Source organism: Bufo bufo, chromosome 3 (genome assembly GCF_905171765.1).
Source record: "Bufo bufo chromosome 3, aBufBuf1.1, whole genome shotgun sequence".
Classification (NCBI taxonomy): domain Eukaryota; kingdom Metazoa; phylum Chordata; class Amphibia; order Anura; family Bufonidae; genus Bufo; species Bufo bufo.
This window is the reverse complement of record NC_053391.1, coordinates 388,985,256-389,003,691: the sequence shown is the minus strand read 5'-3', so window position 1 is coordinate 389,003,691 and position 18,436 is coordinate 388,985,256. Positions and strand designations below refer to the sequence as shown.

Sequence of the window (18,436 nt, the reverse complement as noted above, 5' to 3'; positions counted from 1 at the left end):
TAAATGGGAACAGGAATTGAGATCTCCCCCACTTCCCTGGCTACTGATATATATAAATATTAAAAAGGTTGCACTTGCAACTAGTTATAGACTCATTCAATTCAAGATTTTGCACAGGTTATACTATACACCTCAAATGCAGGCTAAGTTTCCTAAGAATAGAGGCCGGGAGCCCCTTTGCCAGAAGTGCGGCAGTCCCAATGTTGGATATATTCATCTTCTTTGGGAGTGTAGTACAATAAAGCGGTTCTGGGAGCAGGTGTTTACAGCCTTGCAAAGGGACTCTCCCCAGTCTTCTGCCCCGGACATGGTGTCCGCGATTTGGGGTTTTTATATATCAGAAAATTCTCTCTCTCCTGGTGTCCAATTAACATGGTTGAAGGGCTGCTTGATAGAAAAAGTTCTGATAACTAAAAAATGGGTCTCCCCCACTTCTCCCTCGTTCACGGAGTGGAGATTGACTATGTCTCAAAACAAGTCCTATGAGGAAGTTGAGACTCGGAGGAGGGGTGGTATGTGAATAAGCTTTTGTTTTATTTTTTTATTTTTTTATATATATATATATATATATATATATATTTTATTTGTTTTAGAATTGAGAATTTAGAATACCGTAAGTCTATTCTTTGTCATGGAGTATTACAACTGGGCTGCACTAGGTTGAGCTCGCGGACGGGCCGGGGGTGGGGTGGGGTTCTGGGTATCAGCGACAGCAGCCAAAAAAAGAAAAAAGGGTTGGGTGGGATCATGGGATTAAATATAATAGGTCAGAATCTACAGATCTAGATTTAATGTTACTGTTCATTACTGTGCTAGGATTGTATTAACATTCATTATCTATGTCTGTAAGCTCTTTTGTTTTCTCTAAATGTTTTGTAACTAATTTGAAGGAGAAAAAAAAAGATAAAATCATTATATTCTGTAGCTTTCATTCATCCAAGAGGCTGCAGCGTTTTTAACCTTATTAGGGTGTGTGGATGCTTTCACTCCTCATACTATATAGATATAATTGCCTATGTTCTTTGATTTTAGGTTATTTCAGTCACTGGACTTTCAGTAGGACTTGGCTTATCTTCAGCATGTGATACACTCATATCTCAGGTTTGTTGCTTTGTCCACAGAACAATGTAATTTTCTTTTAAGATTATTGTCAACATTATGTTGTGGCAACTTGACAAGACCCTTGGAAAAGGATGTACAACTCTAGAGGAACCACTTATTTTGCATAAAGCTTTGTACAGAAACAGATGGTACAATTTTAACAAAATAAATGTATATTGATACAATTTTATTTGATGTTTTCCTACATCTACCCATTGGTTTCAAGATCGTTACAGTAAATCTATTTATAAAGAAAACATATTTTTATCTTGGTTGGGGAAACCTTTCTATTCCCTCTTTCAGATATTTGGAGGTACAAATCTAAAGCTAATTGGCATTGTGCTGCAGCGTGGGATCCTCATACTACTTCTGGCTTGTTTTCCTTGTTGGGCGCTCTTTATAAATACTAAGAATATTCTACTACTCTTCCGACAAGACCCAAAGGTGGCCAGGTATAACATCAAATCAAGATGTATAGTTGTGTTCAAAAATAATAGCAGTCAGACATCACTAACCTGATCATTTACTGTTTTTGGTAGAAATTATATTTTTACATGGCAAATAATTTACTAGCAGGTGTAGTAGAGTAATAGAAATCCAACAGACCCAACAGTCATGACATGCATGCTGCTGATTCTGTGTAATTGAATCACTAATTGAAAGGGGCATGTTCAAAATAATAGCAGTATGGAGTTCAATTAGTGAGGTCATTTATTCTTTGAAAAACAGGTGGCAATTATTGCCCTTATTTAAAGGGGTTCTGCACTTTATTTAAACTGATGATCTATCCTCTGGATAGATCATCAGCATCTGATCGGCGGGGGTCCGACACCCCGGACCCCCGCCGATCAGCTGTTTGAGAAGGCAGCGGCGCTCCAGCAGCGCCGCAGCCTTCTAACCGCCAGCCCAGTGACGTCACGACTAGTATCAATATGCCTGGGCGGGGCTAAGCTTCATTCAAGTGAAGGCAGCACATGTTGTACATGCTGGTTACAGTGCATTACTCTCTGAAATTCTGAAGAAAATGGTTCGTTCCAGACATTGTTCAGAAGAACAGCGTACCTTGATTAAAAAGTTGATTGGAGAGGGGAAAACATATAAAGAAGTGCAGAAAATTATAGGCTGCTCAGCTAAAATGATCGCAAATGCTTTAAAATGACAACCAAAACCTGAAAGACGTGGAAGAAAGCGAAAAACTACCATTCGAATGCATAGAAGAATAGCCAAAATGGCAAGGACTCAGCCAACAATCAGCTCCAGGAAGATCAAAGAAGGTCTAAAGTTACCTGTGAGTACTGTTACAATTAGAAGATGCCTATGTGAAGCCAAGCTATCTGCAAGAAGTCCCCGCAAAGTCCCACTGTTTAAAAAAAGACATGCTGAAGAGGTTACAATTTGTCAAAGAGCACATTGACTGGCCTAAAGAGAAATGGCGCAACATTTTGTGGACTGATGAAAGTAAGATTGTTCTTTTTGGCTCTAGTGGCCGGAGACAGTTTGTCTGACGACCCCCAAACACTGAATTCAAGCCACAGTACTCTGTGAAGACAGTGAAGCATGGTGGCACAAGCATCATGATATGGGGATGTTTCTCATACTAAGGTGTTGGGCCTATTTATCGCATACCAGGGATCATGGATCAGTTTGAATACATCAGGATACTTGAAGAGGTCATGCTGCCTTATGCTGAAGAGAAAATGCCCTTGAAATGGGTGTTTCAACAAGACAACGACCCCAAACACACCAGTAAACGTGCAACATCTTGGTTCCAGACCAACAAGATTGACGTTATGGAGTGGTCAGCCCAATCCCCGGATCTTAGTCCAATAGAAAACTTGTGGGGTGACATCAAAAATGCAGTTTCTGAGGCAAAACCAAGAAATAGAGAAGAACTGTGGAATGTAGTCCAATCATCCTGGGCTGGAATATCTGTTCACAGGTGCCAGAAGTAGGTTGACTCCATGCAACACAGATGTACAGCAGTCCTCAGAAACAGGGAAAATCTGTACCTGGGATTTTACTTTCCTTGAGTCCCAAGGCAGCACAGCATGGGTTAAGCTCGTCTTCATCCCCTTGGCTAGGACCGCCCACCTAGATTAAAATAATTAATTAATTAAATCATTAGTAGAGACTATAAAGCTGGCCTCCCACAATGCTCCACTGTGTTTAAAAAGAATAGACTTTCATTCAATGCAAAAATAACAAAATTTATTTAAGGGAGGGTATACTTGTGCTGCCTTCGGACTCAAGGAAAGTAAAATCCCAGGTACAGATTTTCCCTTTCCCATTTCGTCCTACGGCAGCACAGCATGGGATTTGTATAGATCATGAAGGGGGGATTTTTCATCAAGAACTGCACTTAATACCCCAGTGCCAAAGGCTGAGCTTCTAGCGTTGATGTCTAACCGATAATGCTTCATAAAGGTCTGAGATGAGGACCAGGAGGCAGCATTGCAGATTTCTTCTATAGATACATGCGCCTGTTCAGCCCAGGAGGTTGCGGCAGACCTTGTTAAATGGGCTTTAATTGGAAAAGGAGAAACCATCTCTTCTAAGGAATATGATTCTTTGATAGTATCCTTTAGCCATCCAGCTAATGTATCTCTGGAAGGTTGTTGCCCTCTTCTTGGACCTGTGAACAATATGAACAAATTTTCGGCTAACCGGAACTCTTCTGTTCTCTGGAGATAGATCTCGATTGCCCTTTTCAGATCTAGAGTATGTAGTAGAGTTTGTTCTTCATCAACCGGGTCAGGAAAAAACACGGGGAGAAAGGCTTCTCTATTATTGTTAGCAGTAGAAGGCACCTTAGGAGTAAAAGATGGTATGGTGCGAAGAAGGACCCCATCAGGCAGGATTCTTAAATAAGGGTATTTGGAAGACAGCGCTTGAAGTTCACCTACTCTTTTTGCGGAGGTGACCGCAACCAGAAACAATACTTTGTATGACAGCCATTTTAAGTCAGTTTGCTGCAAGGGTTCAAATGGAGCAAGTGTAAGCCTCCTCAGAACCAGAGAGAGGTTCCAGACTGGTGTAGGCTCTCTATGTGTAGGTTTCAATCTTCTTATTGCTTTGAAGAATCTGAAAATAAGTGGGTGATGGAGAAACTTGTTCTCAGTCATAATATTGATAGCCGTCATGTGCGCTTTTAATGTGTTAGGCTTAAATCCCTTCTGGAAACCTTCCTGAAGAAATTGAAGAATGGATCCGACCTCAATCTTCACATGGTTCGCTTCAGCCAACCAGGCTGTAAACCTTTTACATATTCTAGCGTATTTTTTATTAGTAGAATCTTTGCGGGAACATAATAAGGTCTTAACTACAGAATCAGAGAGGCCCATCTGCATTAACTTAGCTCTCTCAACCTCCAGGCTGTCAGATATAAATGGTTGAGGCTCTGGTGATAGAAACCGTCTTGTAACAGAAGATCTGGAACTAGGGGAAGCTTCCAGAACTCCCCCTTGGATAGCTAGAGTAGTAAAAGGAACCACGACCTCCTTGGCCAGAATGGGGCTATTAATATCGTCTGAGGCTTGTCCATCATTATCTTCCTCAGGACTCTTGGAATGAGAGGTACTGGAGGAAAAATGTAGACAAACAGGCGTCTCCAACTGAAGGAAAAGGCATCCAGTATTGTGGGCTTGTCCAGCTTGTTCAGAGAGCAGAATTTGGGAACCTTTTTGTTCGATGCTGATGCCATCAAGTCCCACTCTGGACATCCCCATCTGGTCACAATCTTCTGAAATATTCTCTGGTTCAGTTCCCAATCTGCTGGGTCTATTTTTCTCCGGCTCAGACGATCCGCTTGAATATTCAAGCAACCTCTTATATGCAAGGCTTTTAGCTCTAAGATATTGGCTTCCGCCCAACAGAATATCTCTTTGCACAACTTCAGGAGGGAACTGTTCCTCGTTCCACCCTGCTTGTTGAGGTAGAATACAGTTGCAAGATTGTCTGAACGAATCAACACTGGTTTTCCTACTATAAGTTTCTTGAACTGGAGAAGTGCCAGTTGCACTACCTTTAGTTCTTTGAAGTTTGAAGACTTCTTCCTGTCCTCGGAGGACCACAGCCCCTGGATCCAACTGTCTTGAAGATGGGCTCCCCAGCCTCGGCCAGACGCATCCGTAGTGATTACCACTGGGGGTAGATATTTGAAGGTCTTCCCCTTGGATAGATTCCTGGATTGCAACCACCACCTGAGGCTCTGAACTGTTGAAGGCCTTAGTCTCACTCTTGCTTCCAGATTGTGAGAAGTGTGATGCCAGACTTGAAGCATATTTTGCTGTATGTCTCTGGTATGAATTCTTGCCCAAGGGACCGCATCCGTTACTGCTGTTAGATGTCCCAGGGTCTTCATCACTCTGCGGACTGTGGGAGAATGTAAAGAAATGAGAATCTTTATTTCTTTCTTCAGAGCTCTGATCTTTGGTGGGGGAAGAAACAGAGCCATTGAGAGTGTATCTATCTGCAGGCCCAAAAAAATCTTTGAGGTAGTAGGAATCACGTCGGATTTCTCCCAATTTATTAAAAACCCCAGTCTTTGAAGCGTCATGATAGTTTGTTTGAGATGAAAGTGTAGAAGATCTTCTGACTGAGCTACCAGTAACCAGTCGTCGAGATATGGAAAAACTTGTATTCTCTGGAGACGAAGATGTACTGCAACCAGGACTGCCACCTTGGTGAAGATTCTGGGAGAGGAACAAAGGCCAAACGGTAGTGCTTTGAACTGGAAGTGTGACACTTTCTTCTTTCTTATGACCGCTATTCTTAGGAATCTTCTGGATTCTTCCCTTATGGGGATGTGCAGGTAGGCGTCTCTTAGATCTAGAGAGACCATGAACTGATTTTCTGTGAGCACCGCTGTGATAGATCTTAATGTCTCCATTTTGAAATGGATCTTTTTTATGAATTGATTCAGGTATCGAAGGTCTATTATAAGACGATACTTCCCCCCTGGTTTGGGAACCTGAAATATTTTGGAGTATACTCCAGAACTTCTTTGGTGCCTGGGTACTGGTTCTAACGCTCCTTTCTTTAGGAATTCGTCTAGAAGAGAGAAAATTCTGGGATCTTCTTTCTTGTTCAGTAGAAATCTGTCCCTTGGATGACGATCTAGCTCCAACATGTATCCTTCTTTTATGATGTTTAGAACCCAGGTGTCTGAAGTAATCTCTTGCCACTGTGAGTAGTGATGTGTCAGCCGACCTCCTACTTTTTGGCTTCTGGCGTCAGAATTCCTTCTTAGAGGGTTTTCCATCCTCTGATTTGTGCTTTGACTTTTCTGAAGGCATCCAGGATCTCCTGTCAGGTCTGCTTCTGTTGAAGCGTCCTCTTGATCTATACCTTCTATAATTTTGTTCTCTGTAGGGACGAAAAAAACGCTTCTTTTCATTACCCTTGAATTGGGGAAAATTCAACGCCTTTTCTTCATTACTGGATTCCAGCAGTCTATCTAGATGGGACCCAAATAACTTCCCGGGCTCAAAAGGGAGTGAGCATAGATTATTTTTTGATGCTGAATCTCCAGACCATAATTTGAGCCAGACAGATCTTCTGACGGAGTTGGAAAGCGCCATATTCTTCGCTATTAATCTTAAGGAATCTACAGAGAAATCACAGAGGAACTCTGCTGCTAGTTTCAATGTGGGTAACTGTTGGTGTAATTCTTCTCTTGACACACCGTCTTCTATGTCTCTGCCCAGGTGACTTAGCCAGACCCTCAGAGCACGGGCTACCGGAACCGAAGCCATAGCAGCTTTATTTGTAAGAGACAGGTAGGAATGCAATCTTTTTAGGAGACCGTCCGCCTTTTTCTCCATTGGATCCTTGAGAAGAGAAGAATCATCGCTAGGAAACATGGATCTCTTGGCTAATCTGGCGACAGCAGGATCAACCCTAGCAGGAACTTCCCAACTTGTAGACTCAACCGGGTCTATTTTATATATAGACTTGAATCTTGATCCTAAGTTTATTTTTCCTATTGGCTGCTGCCCTTCTTTACGCATAATAGTATTGAGTACTGGATGGCTAGGGAAAACGGACGCCTTCTTCTTGGGAAAATAAAAAAGGTTATCTTCTTCTTTATCGGCTGTCTCCTCTTTTTTTGATTCCATGATGTTTTTCACTTCCTTAATCAAGTGATTTGCATTACTTTTGTTAAACAAAAAATTGTCTTCCAGGGTAGGCAAGTCAAGCTCTGAGTCTGAAGACACTTCACCCTCAGATCTAGAAGACTCCTCAGAAGATGATGGAGAGACATAATGCTTCTTATGTGTTAAATGCTTTTTCTTTTTGGCTTGCGACAAAAAGGCTTTAAACATTAATTTTTTAGTTTCTGCATCCGACACTTCTTCTGGATGCGAGCAATCTTCACATATATTAGATGACCAGTTCAGGGGTAAGGGCTGAACACATGAAATACATAGACCATGCTTAGTCTTCTGCCTCTTATTAGATCTGGGTGGTGACCTTAGAGAGTCCACATTACAGCTTGTACACAGATCATCTGTACATTCATCAGGCAATGGCTGTTCACAGGACTTGCATAGTCTATGCCTGCCTTTGCGGGATCTTTTTCCCCCTTTCTCAGAAGAGAAGGACATCTGCAGTGAGAAAAGGGGAATCATGAGAACATATATATATATATAATAAATAAAGGATTTGCCTGACCAAGACAGGCTTTTTACCTTATTTCTGCTAGAGCTCGGCTGCCAGGCACAAAGGGGCGCCGAGCTCTGCACAGAGCCGCTTTATATACTTAACTTAATTAGCTGTAGGGGCGCTTGTAGGGGAGGCACCAGGTGTGCTTGAAGACGCACTTCCTGCGTTCCACCGTGCGTTCCACGGCGCGAGCGGAAGTTCAGAGTTCCACTTCCGGTCCCAGACGCACGCCTCCTGCGATTTGAAATAGCATCCAGGAGAGTGAATCACTCTCCTATTCAGCGCCACAGCGGCTAAGAACGGCAGCCAGGGAACCACACATGGCACACGCCGATTCTTACAGACTATTCGAACCTGGACACACCACGGTATGCGGTCATATAGGTGGGCTTCATCCTCAAGGAATGAGGACAATAAAAAAACACAGTGGAGCATTGTGGGAGGCCAGCTTTATAGTCTCTACTAATGATTTAATTAATTAATTATTTTAATCTAGGTGGGCGGTCCTAGCCAAGGGGATGAAGACGAGCTTAACCCATGCTGTGCTGCCGTAGGACGAAATGGGAAAGTGGTTATACAACTAAATATTAGTTAAGTGATTCAAAGGAAAGCAAAATCTTCAAACATTTTTCAGTTTGTATGGTGAGTTTGTAAAGAAGAATACTTTTCATCAATTTTTTTTTAGAGGAACAACACAAATTTGATATATTTTTCTTCATGTTTTGATTTGGAATAGAATGTGTAGTGTTCCCAATGCATTTGTGTGTATGGAAATAAAAGCTATTAGAAGGATTTTGAGCTTTATTCACTTTTTTAAACACACTGCTATTATTTTGAACACAACTGTATATTGTTATTTATGGCTTTTTTTCTAATGTATTCTTTAGTACATATGGTGGCTGGCGAGTGCTTCACCTGGAGATAAATGCAGGTCCAATGTAGTTGGGATACTTTAAAGGGAGTATGTCATCAGAAAATATCCTATTGTTTAAAGGGTATCTGTCAGCAGATTTGTACCTATGTAACTGGCTGATCTGTTACCTGTGCGTTTGGCAGCTGAAGGAATCTGTGTTGGTCCCATGTTCGTATGTCCCCGAATTGCTGATAAAAATGAAGTTTTAATATATGGAAATGAGGCTCTAGGAGCAATGGGGACATGCCCTTTAAATCAAGTTTTTATATAACAATCATTTTTTTTTAGATTTTTTTTTTCCATGTCACTCTCTATATTTAAATCAAAATCCTAAAATCCTGCAGCTTTCACACTGGCTACTAGGCTTAAGGCCCCTTTCACACAGGCGAGTATTCCGCACGGATGCGATGCGTGAGGTGAACGCATTGCACCCACACTGAATACCGACCCATTCATTTCTATGGGGCTGTTCACATGAGCGGTGATTTTCACGCATCACTTGTGCGTTGCGTGAAAATCGCAGCATGTTCTATATTCTGCGTTTTTCACGCAACGCAGGCCCCATAGAAGTGAATGGGGTTGCGTGAAAATCGCAAGCATCCGCAAGCAAGTGCGGATGCGGTGCGATTTTCACGCACGGTTGCTAGGAGACGATCGGGATGGAGACCCGATCATTATTATTTTCCCTTATAACATGGTTATAAGGGAAAATAATAGCATTCTGAATACAGAATGCATAGTAAACTAGCGCTGGAGGGGTTAAAAAATAATTTAACTCACCTTAATCCACTTGATCGCGTAGCCCGGCATCTCCTTCTGTCTCCTTTGCTGTACATGTCCTGTGGTGAGCATTAATTACAGGTAAAGGACCTGTGGTGACGTCACTCCGGTCATCACATGATCCATCAGATGATCTTTTACCATGGTGATGGATCATGTGATGACCGGAGTGGCATCACCACAGGTCCTTTACCTGTAATGAATGCTCACCACAGGTCCTGTTCAGCAAAGGAGACAGAAGGAGATGCCGGGCTACGCGATCAAGTGGATTAAGGTGAGTTAAATTATTATTTTATTTTTTTTAACCCCTCCAGAGCTATTTTACTCTGCATTCTGTATTCAGAATGCTATTATTTTCCCTTATAACTATGTTATAAGGTGAAATAATGCAATCTACAGAACACCGATCCCAAGCCCGAACTTCTGTGAAGAAGTTTGGGTTTGGGTACCAAAATTGCGTGATTTTTCTCACGCGAGTGCAAAACGCATTACAATGTTTTGCACTCGCGCGGAAAAATCGCGGGTGTTTCCGTAACGCACCCGCACCTTTTCCCGCAACGCCCGTGTGAAAGAGGCCTTAATCAGGTCAAGACATCATGTTCTTTGATAGGAGCCACATGGGCCATAGACACAATAGACCTCAATTGGGGACCTCAATTACTTCTATGGGAAATTTTTCTAGGCATGCTCTGTGACCTGTGCAGAGGTCAGGAGGGAGTAGATAAGCTGTGATATCACTGAAAAGTTACCTGTAGATAAGCTGTGATATACTGAAAAGTTACCTGTACAGAACAGGAAATCATCACCTATTATTGAGTATGAGAATTGCAGGATTATATAAATTGTATAAAATTATAAATAGTAACATGGAAAATAAAAATAAAAACATTCTAAAAAATATGTTTAACATAAAAGTGTAATTTAAACAATAGGTCATTTTTTAATGGCACATTCCCTTTAGTGAGACATAATGGGAAATGTCTATCTGCACCGTTTCTGATCAAACAAGAAGTATGTTCGGAACAAAACAAGAATATAGCACATGGCTGCTATCGACATGTACTGCCATCTACTGCACAGTGTGAAACTGTCATAAGGATTACCTGTGGTTGGCACTATGAAAAGCTTACTACTGGTAAATGTAAGTTTATACAGCTCTCATTGAGTTCAACCGGCTGTAATCTGAAATGAAAAGAAATGGGGAATGTTGATATGAGTCCCTAAGATTTCTGTGTACAGCCGTATATGTTCAAAACAGATATATAAAATTGCGGAGGAGAAATATAAATATTTCAGATGAGAGAGAATTTCTACAGCAGATGTCAGAGTAATTATTATTTGAAAATAAAAATTTCATGTTTAAGAGATTTCATATTTAATTCTGTTACAGTTTGGCAGAAGAATATGTTCTGGTTTTTATTCCCGCTCTTCCAGTAAGTGCTTTTCTAATAGTACATTTACCCAAAAAGAGATATCATCTTACATGCTTCGATCTCTAATTGTGTTAGTTATATTTGTCTTAGACCTCATTCACACGAGAGTGAAAAAAAAACAATAAAAAAACTCACTCCTCAAGCCCTCGCTCCTCACCGGATGCAGCAGGAGCTGTGCTCCCAGCGTGATGATGCCACATGATTACGCAGGTGACGCAGGTCCTGCAGCATCCGGTGAGGAGCGAGTGTCCCTGCGTATTCAGGTGGATGAAGTTTTTTTTTTTTTTTTTTCAGCACTATCTTAGGTGGGGGGGCTAAAGGGAGCGTTTTATAATATTAGGGGTCACAAAAGGGGGCCATTATCTATACTGGGGGGGTTCAAAGGGGCCATTAACTGTAGTGGGGGGTCACTGCAGGAGTTGGGATAAAAAAAATATATCTGAAAATTCATCTATTCATAATGGCTGTTTTTGAAGGTCATTAAAAACTGATGCAAAACAGACCATAAATGGCCTTTAAAAACAGATAAACAGCCAGAAAATGGACCAACACACTGAAATGGCCATGAGAAACTGACAGTTTATCTGTTTTAATGGTATTTTTTTCCACTGTCGTGTGAATGTAACCTTTCTAACATTATTGAGTAACAAAAAGGATTATAAAGATATCTTCACTTTTCACTATAGCCAGAAAATTCCCTGCCGCACTAGGAGTGCCGTAATTTTGCTCGCACCAGTCTCTGTAGCTGTCCTGCTGTGATGATATTGCAGCCACTCGCATGTGATAAAGAAGATAAACTTGCCTAAATTTTTTCCATCTGTAAATTATTGGAACAATCTTTCCTCCTGATTCCTTTCAATTTAGTCTGACAGACTGTTACAGGATTAAGTGAAAGACATAAACTAAGGAATTGCTGACATTCTGTGATATATTTGTACATTTTGTGTTTCTTTATCTTGTGCTTTCTTCCACCAAAGTGTTACAAAAAAAAAGTGCAGCATGCAGCACAAAAACATGCACAAGGATGCAGTCCATCAGAATCCCTCTCCAAAAGGAAAGGGGCACCCAAAATAACCTTTCCCCAAACATTCAGACCAGCAGGCCAAAGGATCTGTGATTGATGGCCTCCCTCTGCTGAAGCTTAGGGAGAGACTGTCTTGTTCCTGGCTTCTGTCTGCACTGCCATCCCAACTTTCACTAGAAGCTATCGGTCATAGGATTTGGCTTCCCCGAAGTGAAGGCCAGGGCTGCTTGGGGATGTGGAACCTGATGGCCATACCCACACCCCCTAGACCTCCAGGAGGGACACCCCAGAAGGAATCTGCATACTAAAAAGATCTTGTGACAAACTTTCAAAGTGAACACACAAGTGAACATAAAGGATGAATAAAGTGGTTTACTCATCTGTCCCAGCCTAGCAGCTGGCAGTGTAGATATCCTCATATTAGTTAGAAGGCTAAAATAGAGATGCATTCAAATGCTGTGAAATACAATAAAAAGTGCACCATCCAATCATGTAGGCTGCCACCCCTAAGTGAATTTCAGGTGCCCAGCATGTTACTACTCTAGGGCACTTTGCATCTCAGGCTTTAAAGGGGTTTCCAAGTTTTTATTTTTTTTAACTGATAACCTATCCTCACGATAGTCCATCAGTATGTGATCGGTGGGGGTCTGACACCATGCTGATCAGCTGTTTGATTCGGCACTGGTGCTCTCAGTAGCATTGCGGCCTCTTTGCAGCTTTTCCTAGGCTATGTGACATCACGTTGATTGGTCACGTGGCCAGAGCCTCAGGCCCTTTGAAGTGAATGGGGCTCAGCTGCGATACCTAGCACAGCCACTGTACAATGTAGAGAGAAGTCAGTGGTCCTACTGCGAGTGCTGGTACCTTTTCAAATAGCTGATCAGCATGGGTCCTGGGTGTCTGACCCCCACTGATCAGATACTGATTACCTATCCAGAGGATAGGTCATCAGTTCAAAAATCTCGGAAAACCCCTTTAAAACTAACCTAATCTCATGACATTGATCAGGAGGCTTCAGGTTGCCTACAGGTAGCCAATGTGCCAATCTGTATATTCCCAAGCCTAAACCTTATTCTTCCCATCCGTTACCAATGTCCCTAATTCTCGAACAAACAGATGCTATCCTTGATCTTAGCTAAAAGGCAGAGAAGTGTCCTTTAGCGTCCCTTTAAGAAAGTGCCATTTATCAGTCTACCAGAGGGCTTTGAAAATTTTTGGGTTTCATCCCATCATATTTTTATATCCTTGTTGTTAAACCAGTTTATACAAACAAACTGTAAGGTATGTGTGAGTGCTGACATTTGCAGAAGTCCACCACATGTTGTTCCCAGTTTTAATCCAATTCCTTACCAATTGAGTTTCATTGTGTGATTTGTTGAACAGGTTTCAATAGGTCTAGCAGAAGAGTGTTATGCAAAGCTTAAAAATTTCTCAGTGTATCTATAAGCATACCTTAAAGGAGTTGTCCCATCTGGACATTCATGTCATATCGATAGAATTTGTCATATATGTCCCATACGTGTGGGTCCCACTTTATGGACCTACTCACACGGTGCATGCATGGTGTCTTCTCTATTTACTGCTTGGCTATTTTCAGAAGTACCATAGCAGTGAACGGAGAGGACGCTGCACATGTGTGACCATTTCTCCATTTACTGCTATGGGACTTTTGTGTGCTGTCCATTCATGGTGGGGTCCTGTTCTTGAGATATCAGTTCGTGTCAGAAGTGGGATCCACACCTATCGGACATTTGGCATATCCTTTTGATAAGCCATAAATGTCCCAGATGGGAATATCTTTTAAAAATGTTTCTGTTATTCATTTATAGGCTGCATTTCTATACCAACTGGAGGCACGATACTTACAAAATCAAGTATGTATTCCAGATCAAAGAAAAATGTATCTCTCTCTGTGTATGGTACAGTATATAATAGTGTGATGTACATTAAATTGTAAATTACATATAGTTACATAGTTGATACGGTTGAAAAAAGACATGTGTAGAAGCAGCAAAAGCTCTCATATTTGCAAATAAAAGGGTTTTTGAATCTCCCACTGGGACAAACACACACTCCTATACCCCTCATCCTAGTAAATTAGGTAGTAAATATGCAGTAAGGAAAATGAATAAGGATACATTACTAATGCGATTCTTTTGCAGGGAATTGTTAAAACACAGATCATAACCAGCACTATAGCAAATGTCATAAATGCACTGGTGAATTATATCTTTCTCTTTGAACTGGAACTTGGAGTTATGTAAGTTCATGTTTTCTTCCTTTAAATTATGATGGATCGATCACCTTGGTCTTCTGTGTACAAATACATTGAAGGACATTCATCAAATTGTTGATGCCTCTATTGCCACTTTTGTGGTGAGACAAATGGGTGGGGCTTAGTGGGAGAGCGGGCATATCATAGCTCGACAGATTTATGCCAGAAAACAGTCATGAATGATAGTTCAAATCTACCCCAGCTCCTAGCTAGTGTAGAAATGAAAATCTGGCACATGGACTGCCTGGAAATGCACCAAATTTATTAAGAGGCCTGTGCCGCTTAATAAATTTGGTTCATTCTGTGCCAATGGACATTATAGTAAGTACTGTATAGTAATTTCTACATATAATTTGTGGCTTGATTTACTGGGAATCTATATGGCTTATACCAATGGAGGATCTGCCTTTCAAAAATTCAAGGTTTAGCCACTATAAAAATGTAAAATAATAATAATAAAAATTGTTTTTATTGCATTTTGAGCCGCTGGAAAAATATTTGTTTTTACTGCTTCATAATCAAAGGCAATTTTCTGCGCAGGTGGTGATAGTGGTTTAATCTGTTGAAAACGTGTCAACTGGCAACATAGTAGTAAAATGCATGCAGTTTTTCCAATACTTCAAAAACAGCAGCAAACATCATATAAAAAATGCCCTGTGTAAATAACAAAACATGCTGTGCCAACATAAAAAAACACAAATTAAAAAGAACAGATTTATTATTAGGAGGTTAAATTCTCATATCTGTGGTATTTGGATACAAGGCTAGTGCAGCAATCTTAACCACAGTTAAAAGAAACGCTGTATAATTTATCTCTTAACTAATAGATTAAAGGGGTTGTCCGAGATAAATAAATATCTGGCCAGTAGCCTAAAATATAAAATCCTGTTATATGCTCTGCAGCGCCTGTGCAGCCCTCCTGCTGCTTGTTTACAAACTGCAGAAGTGACGAGACGGTATGTGGCACATCACCACTGCAGCCAATCACTGTCCTAAGCTTTAGACCACTGATGACAGTGATTGGCTGCAGCGGTAATGTGCCATATACTAACACGTCACAACTGCAGCCAATCACTGTCCTCAGTGGTCTAATGCTGACGACATTGATTGGCTGCTGTGGTGACGTGCCGTATACTGTTATATTAGTGCTGCAGTTTGTAAACATGAAGCAGTTTGTAAACTGCACCAGCGCCGCAGAGAATGGCGCTGGAAATGAAAATATGATATGATTTGTATTTTAGGCCATTGGAGGGCTTGTCTGAGATTTTTTATTATCTCAGACAACACCTTTAATTATTTTATTTTGACGAAAATGAAGTAATTTAATATATTTATTTTTTACAGAGGATCAGCATGGGCGAACGCTATTGCACAGTTTTCTCAAGCTATGATCTTATTCCTGTATATTCGTGTCAAGAGGCTACATGTAAATACCTGGGGAGGTATTGCTCTATCCTAAAGCTTATTGATCCAAAAAATACATTCAATCTATACAAAATAAACTAGCCTATTCCCAGAAATGTTGTCAAACTTGTGAAACAAACAACTCTGCTTATTATCTTAAAAAGAATAATCACAATGTAGACAACTTTTTATAATTTGTAATAAAGTATATAATAGTTTAGAAATATTTTTATGATCTTAAAGGACATTTGTCAGCAGATTTGTACCTATGACACTGGCTGATCTGTTACATGTCCACTTGGCAGCTGAATGCATCTGTGTTGGTCCCATGTTCATATGTGCCCGCATTGCTGAGAAAAATTATGTTTTAATATATGCAAATGAGCCTGTAGGAGCAACGGGGGCGTAGCCTTTACACTTAGAGGCTCTGCTCTCTCCAACTGCCGCACCCTCTTCACTTTGATTCACAGGGTCAGATGTGATGACTGTTTTCACTGCCTGGCCCTGTGAATCAAAGTGGAAAGGGCGCGGCAGTTGCAGAGATTGCTGAGCCTCCAGGAGTAATGGCAAAGCCCCCCATTGCTCTTAGAGGCTCATTTGCATATATTAAGCTTCATTTTTCTCAGCAATGCGGGCACATATGAAAATAGGACCAACACAGATGTCTTCAGATCAGCCGATTTCATAGGTACAAATCTGCTGCCAGATGCCCTTTAATACACCTACTCCTACTGATTGGGGGAAGAGAGAGGGCTGTTTCATATTTAGGTAACACACTGATGCTGACATCACAAAAAATTCTTTAAGATAGGACATCCATTCTTCTGAAGCTGCTGTAGAGTTGGTCTTATGATTCTCTTATGGTGGCCCAGTAAGGAGTTCAAGGTGCCACTCAGTGTGTGCAATACCTTAACATGAACCTTAACAATCATCTTGGTTACAAGATGACCAGTACATTTGTTCATACCTTTATTAGAGTAGATTACAGAAGGCTAGTAGAGACAATTACCTGTCTGGTAAATCAAATGATGATGTTTACATCTGACGTATGAAAATGGTTAGGAGCCTACTACATGTGATCACTAACACTACAATACAGCCTTTATATGTCATATCAGTAAGGCACACGATAGTGTCTATTTTGTGGTCCGCAAACCGTGGATCCGAAAAATATATATGCGCTCCATGTGCATGCTGCAATCTGTTGCAGATCCATTGGCTTCAATGGGTCCGTGGTCCACACTTTGTAAAAAAGTATAGGACATGTTCTATCTTTTGTTGAACTGACAAATAGATGTGAATAGCACATGGACCACATCCATATTTTGCAGATCTGCGGTCTGTGGACCACAAAACAGACAAGGACGTGTACATGAGGCCTAAAGGTTGAGCACTGTACATAATTACACAAAAGGTATTAAGCAGAATTTGAGATATTAACTAAAAATAATCATGTTACATTTTTTAGGTTGGTCCAAAGAGTGTTTACGAGATTGGAACTCTTTTGTAGCACTAGCTGTGCCAAGTATGCTCATGGTATGCATAGAATGGTGGACATATGAAATTGGCAGCTTGCTTGTGGGTGAGTGAAAGAAGAAATATAACTAAAACATGTTGAAAAGTGGAGGCTAAGCAGAGCAACCTCACGGTTTTAGCTTGTCTATCTCCAAGTGCTAAGGTGTCTCTCTTGTCTGCTTTACTGTGTACCGGACCTTGCTTATTGAACAACTGGACTTTGCCTGTTTGCCGCCTGCCTCTGACCTCGGACTTCATTTATGAACTTTGCCTGTTTGCCGCCTGCCCCTGACCTCGGATCTCGTTTATGGACTTTGTTTACCGCCTGCCTCTGACCTCGGACTTCGCTTACTGACTTCTATTCATTGCCGCCTGTCCTTACCCGGAACCTCCTGGCCACGCAAGTCCCCTCGGTGCTTGCACCGAGTACTCTGACCCCCTGGTCAGCTGCCACTGACTCAGGGACTGCTCTGGAGTAGCCCCTGGCTATTACCCTAACTGTCCAAGCCTATCCTCACCATCAGAGGCTCTAGTGAAGACCAGGTAGTGGCTTAGTTATGCCCCTCCGGAGTATGCCCAGTCAGTGGCGCAGTGAGTCCACACCCTTCCCCCCATTCCAATTTGTTAACCTAACCCCTTCCCTTCAGTCCTAATGTTAAAGACATACCTGGAAAACATTACATACAGAACAACAAAACATACAGGGCAATACAGCTCCCCATACCGCTTACATCCAGTGACATGTCCTCTGATGTAGACATTCTCTTTCCTTATCTCCATTCAGAGCAGACCACCTTGATTATTTCTTTAAGCCATCTCTTGTCACTACAGAGTTTGACAACTACCTTTCCATCTACCTTCTGAACACCCCATCCTGCTGCCTCTAATACTGTGGCCACTATGCTTCCCAATACTATACTGCAGAAACAGATAATACCCCTGAAAATACTATTACCACACAGATAGTTCGCCTTCAATAATTATTGGCACACAGTGCCCTAAAAAATAACTGTGCCCGGCAAATAGTGTCCCTGAAACTGAAAAATAATTGTGCTAAGCTGATACTGTGCCAGGTTGCCTCCCAATGTAACAGTCCTCCCAAAAGTCCCACCAATAGTAATGATTCTCTGCCAGAGAGCACTGTGTGGTAACAGTGCACCCAATAGTAATAATATCCCTCATTTTGCCCCCAGAAGTAATAATGCCCCCATAGTGCCGCAGTAGTAATAATTCCCACTATAGTGTGTGTCAGTAAAATAATTCCCCCTTGTAGTGTGTGCCAGTACAAAAATGCTCCCTTATAATGTGTGGCAGTACAAACATACCCT

General features: G+C 41.3%; 1 protein-coding gene across 2 annotated transcripts in view; it reads left to right on the top strand.

Moving 5' to 3' along the window:
• The window catches only part of LOC120995509 (multidrug and toxin extrusion protein 1-like), a 76,936-nt gene that overhangs the window by 19,742 nt on the left and 38,758 nt on the right, over window positions 1-18,436 (top strand). For both annotated transcript variants that reach the window (XM_040424771.1, XM_040424770.1), the window contains exons 3-9: window positions 1,033-1,101; window positions 1,405-1,553; window positions 10,848-10,890; window positions 13,744-13,788; window positions 14,077-14,174; window positions 15,534-15,631; window positions 17,062-17,175. In XM_040424771.1, coding sequence (XP_040280705.1) covers window positions 1,033-1,101; window positions 1,405-1,553; window positions 10,848-10,890; window positions 13,744-13,788; window positions 14,077-14,174; window positions 15,534-15,631; window positions 17,062-17,175 — 616 coding nt within the window. The remainder of the gene's footprint in view (window positions 1-1,032; window positions 1,102-1,404; window positions 1,554-10,847; window positions 10,891-13,743; window positions 13,789-14,076; window positions 14,175-15,533; window positions 15,632-17,061; window positions 17,176-18,436) is intronic.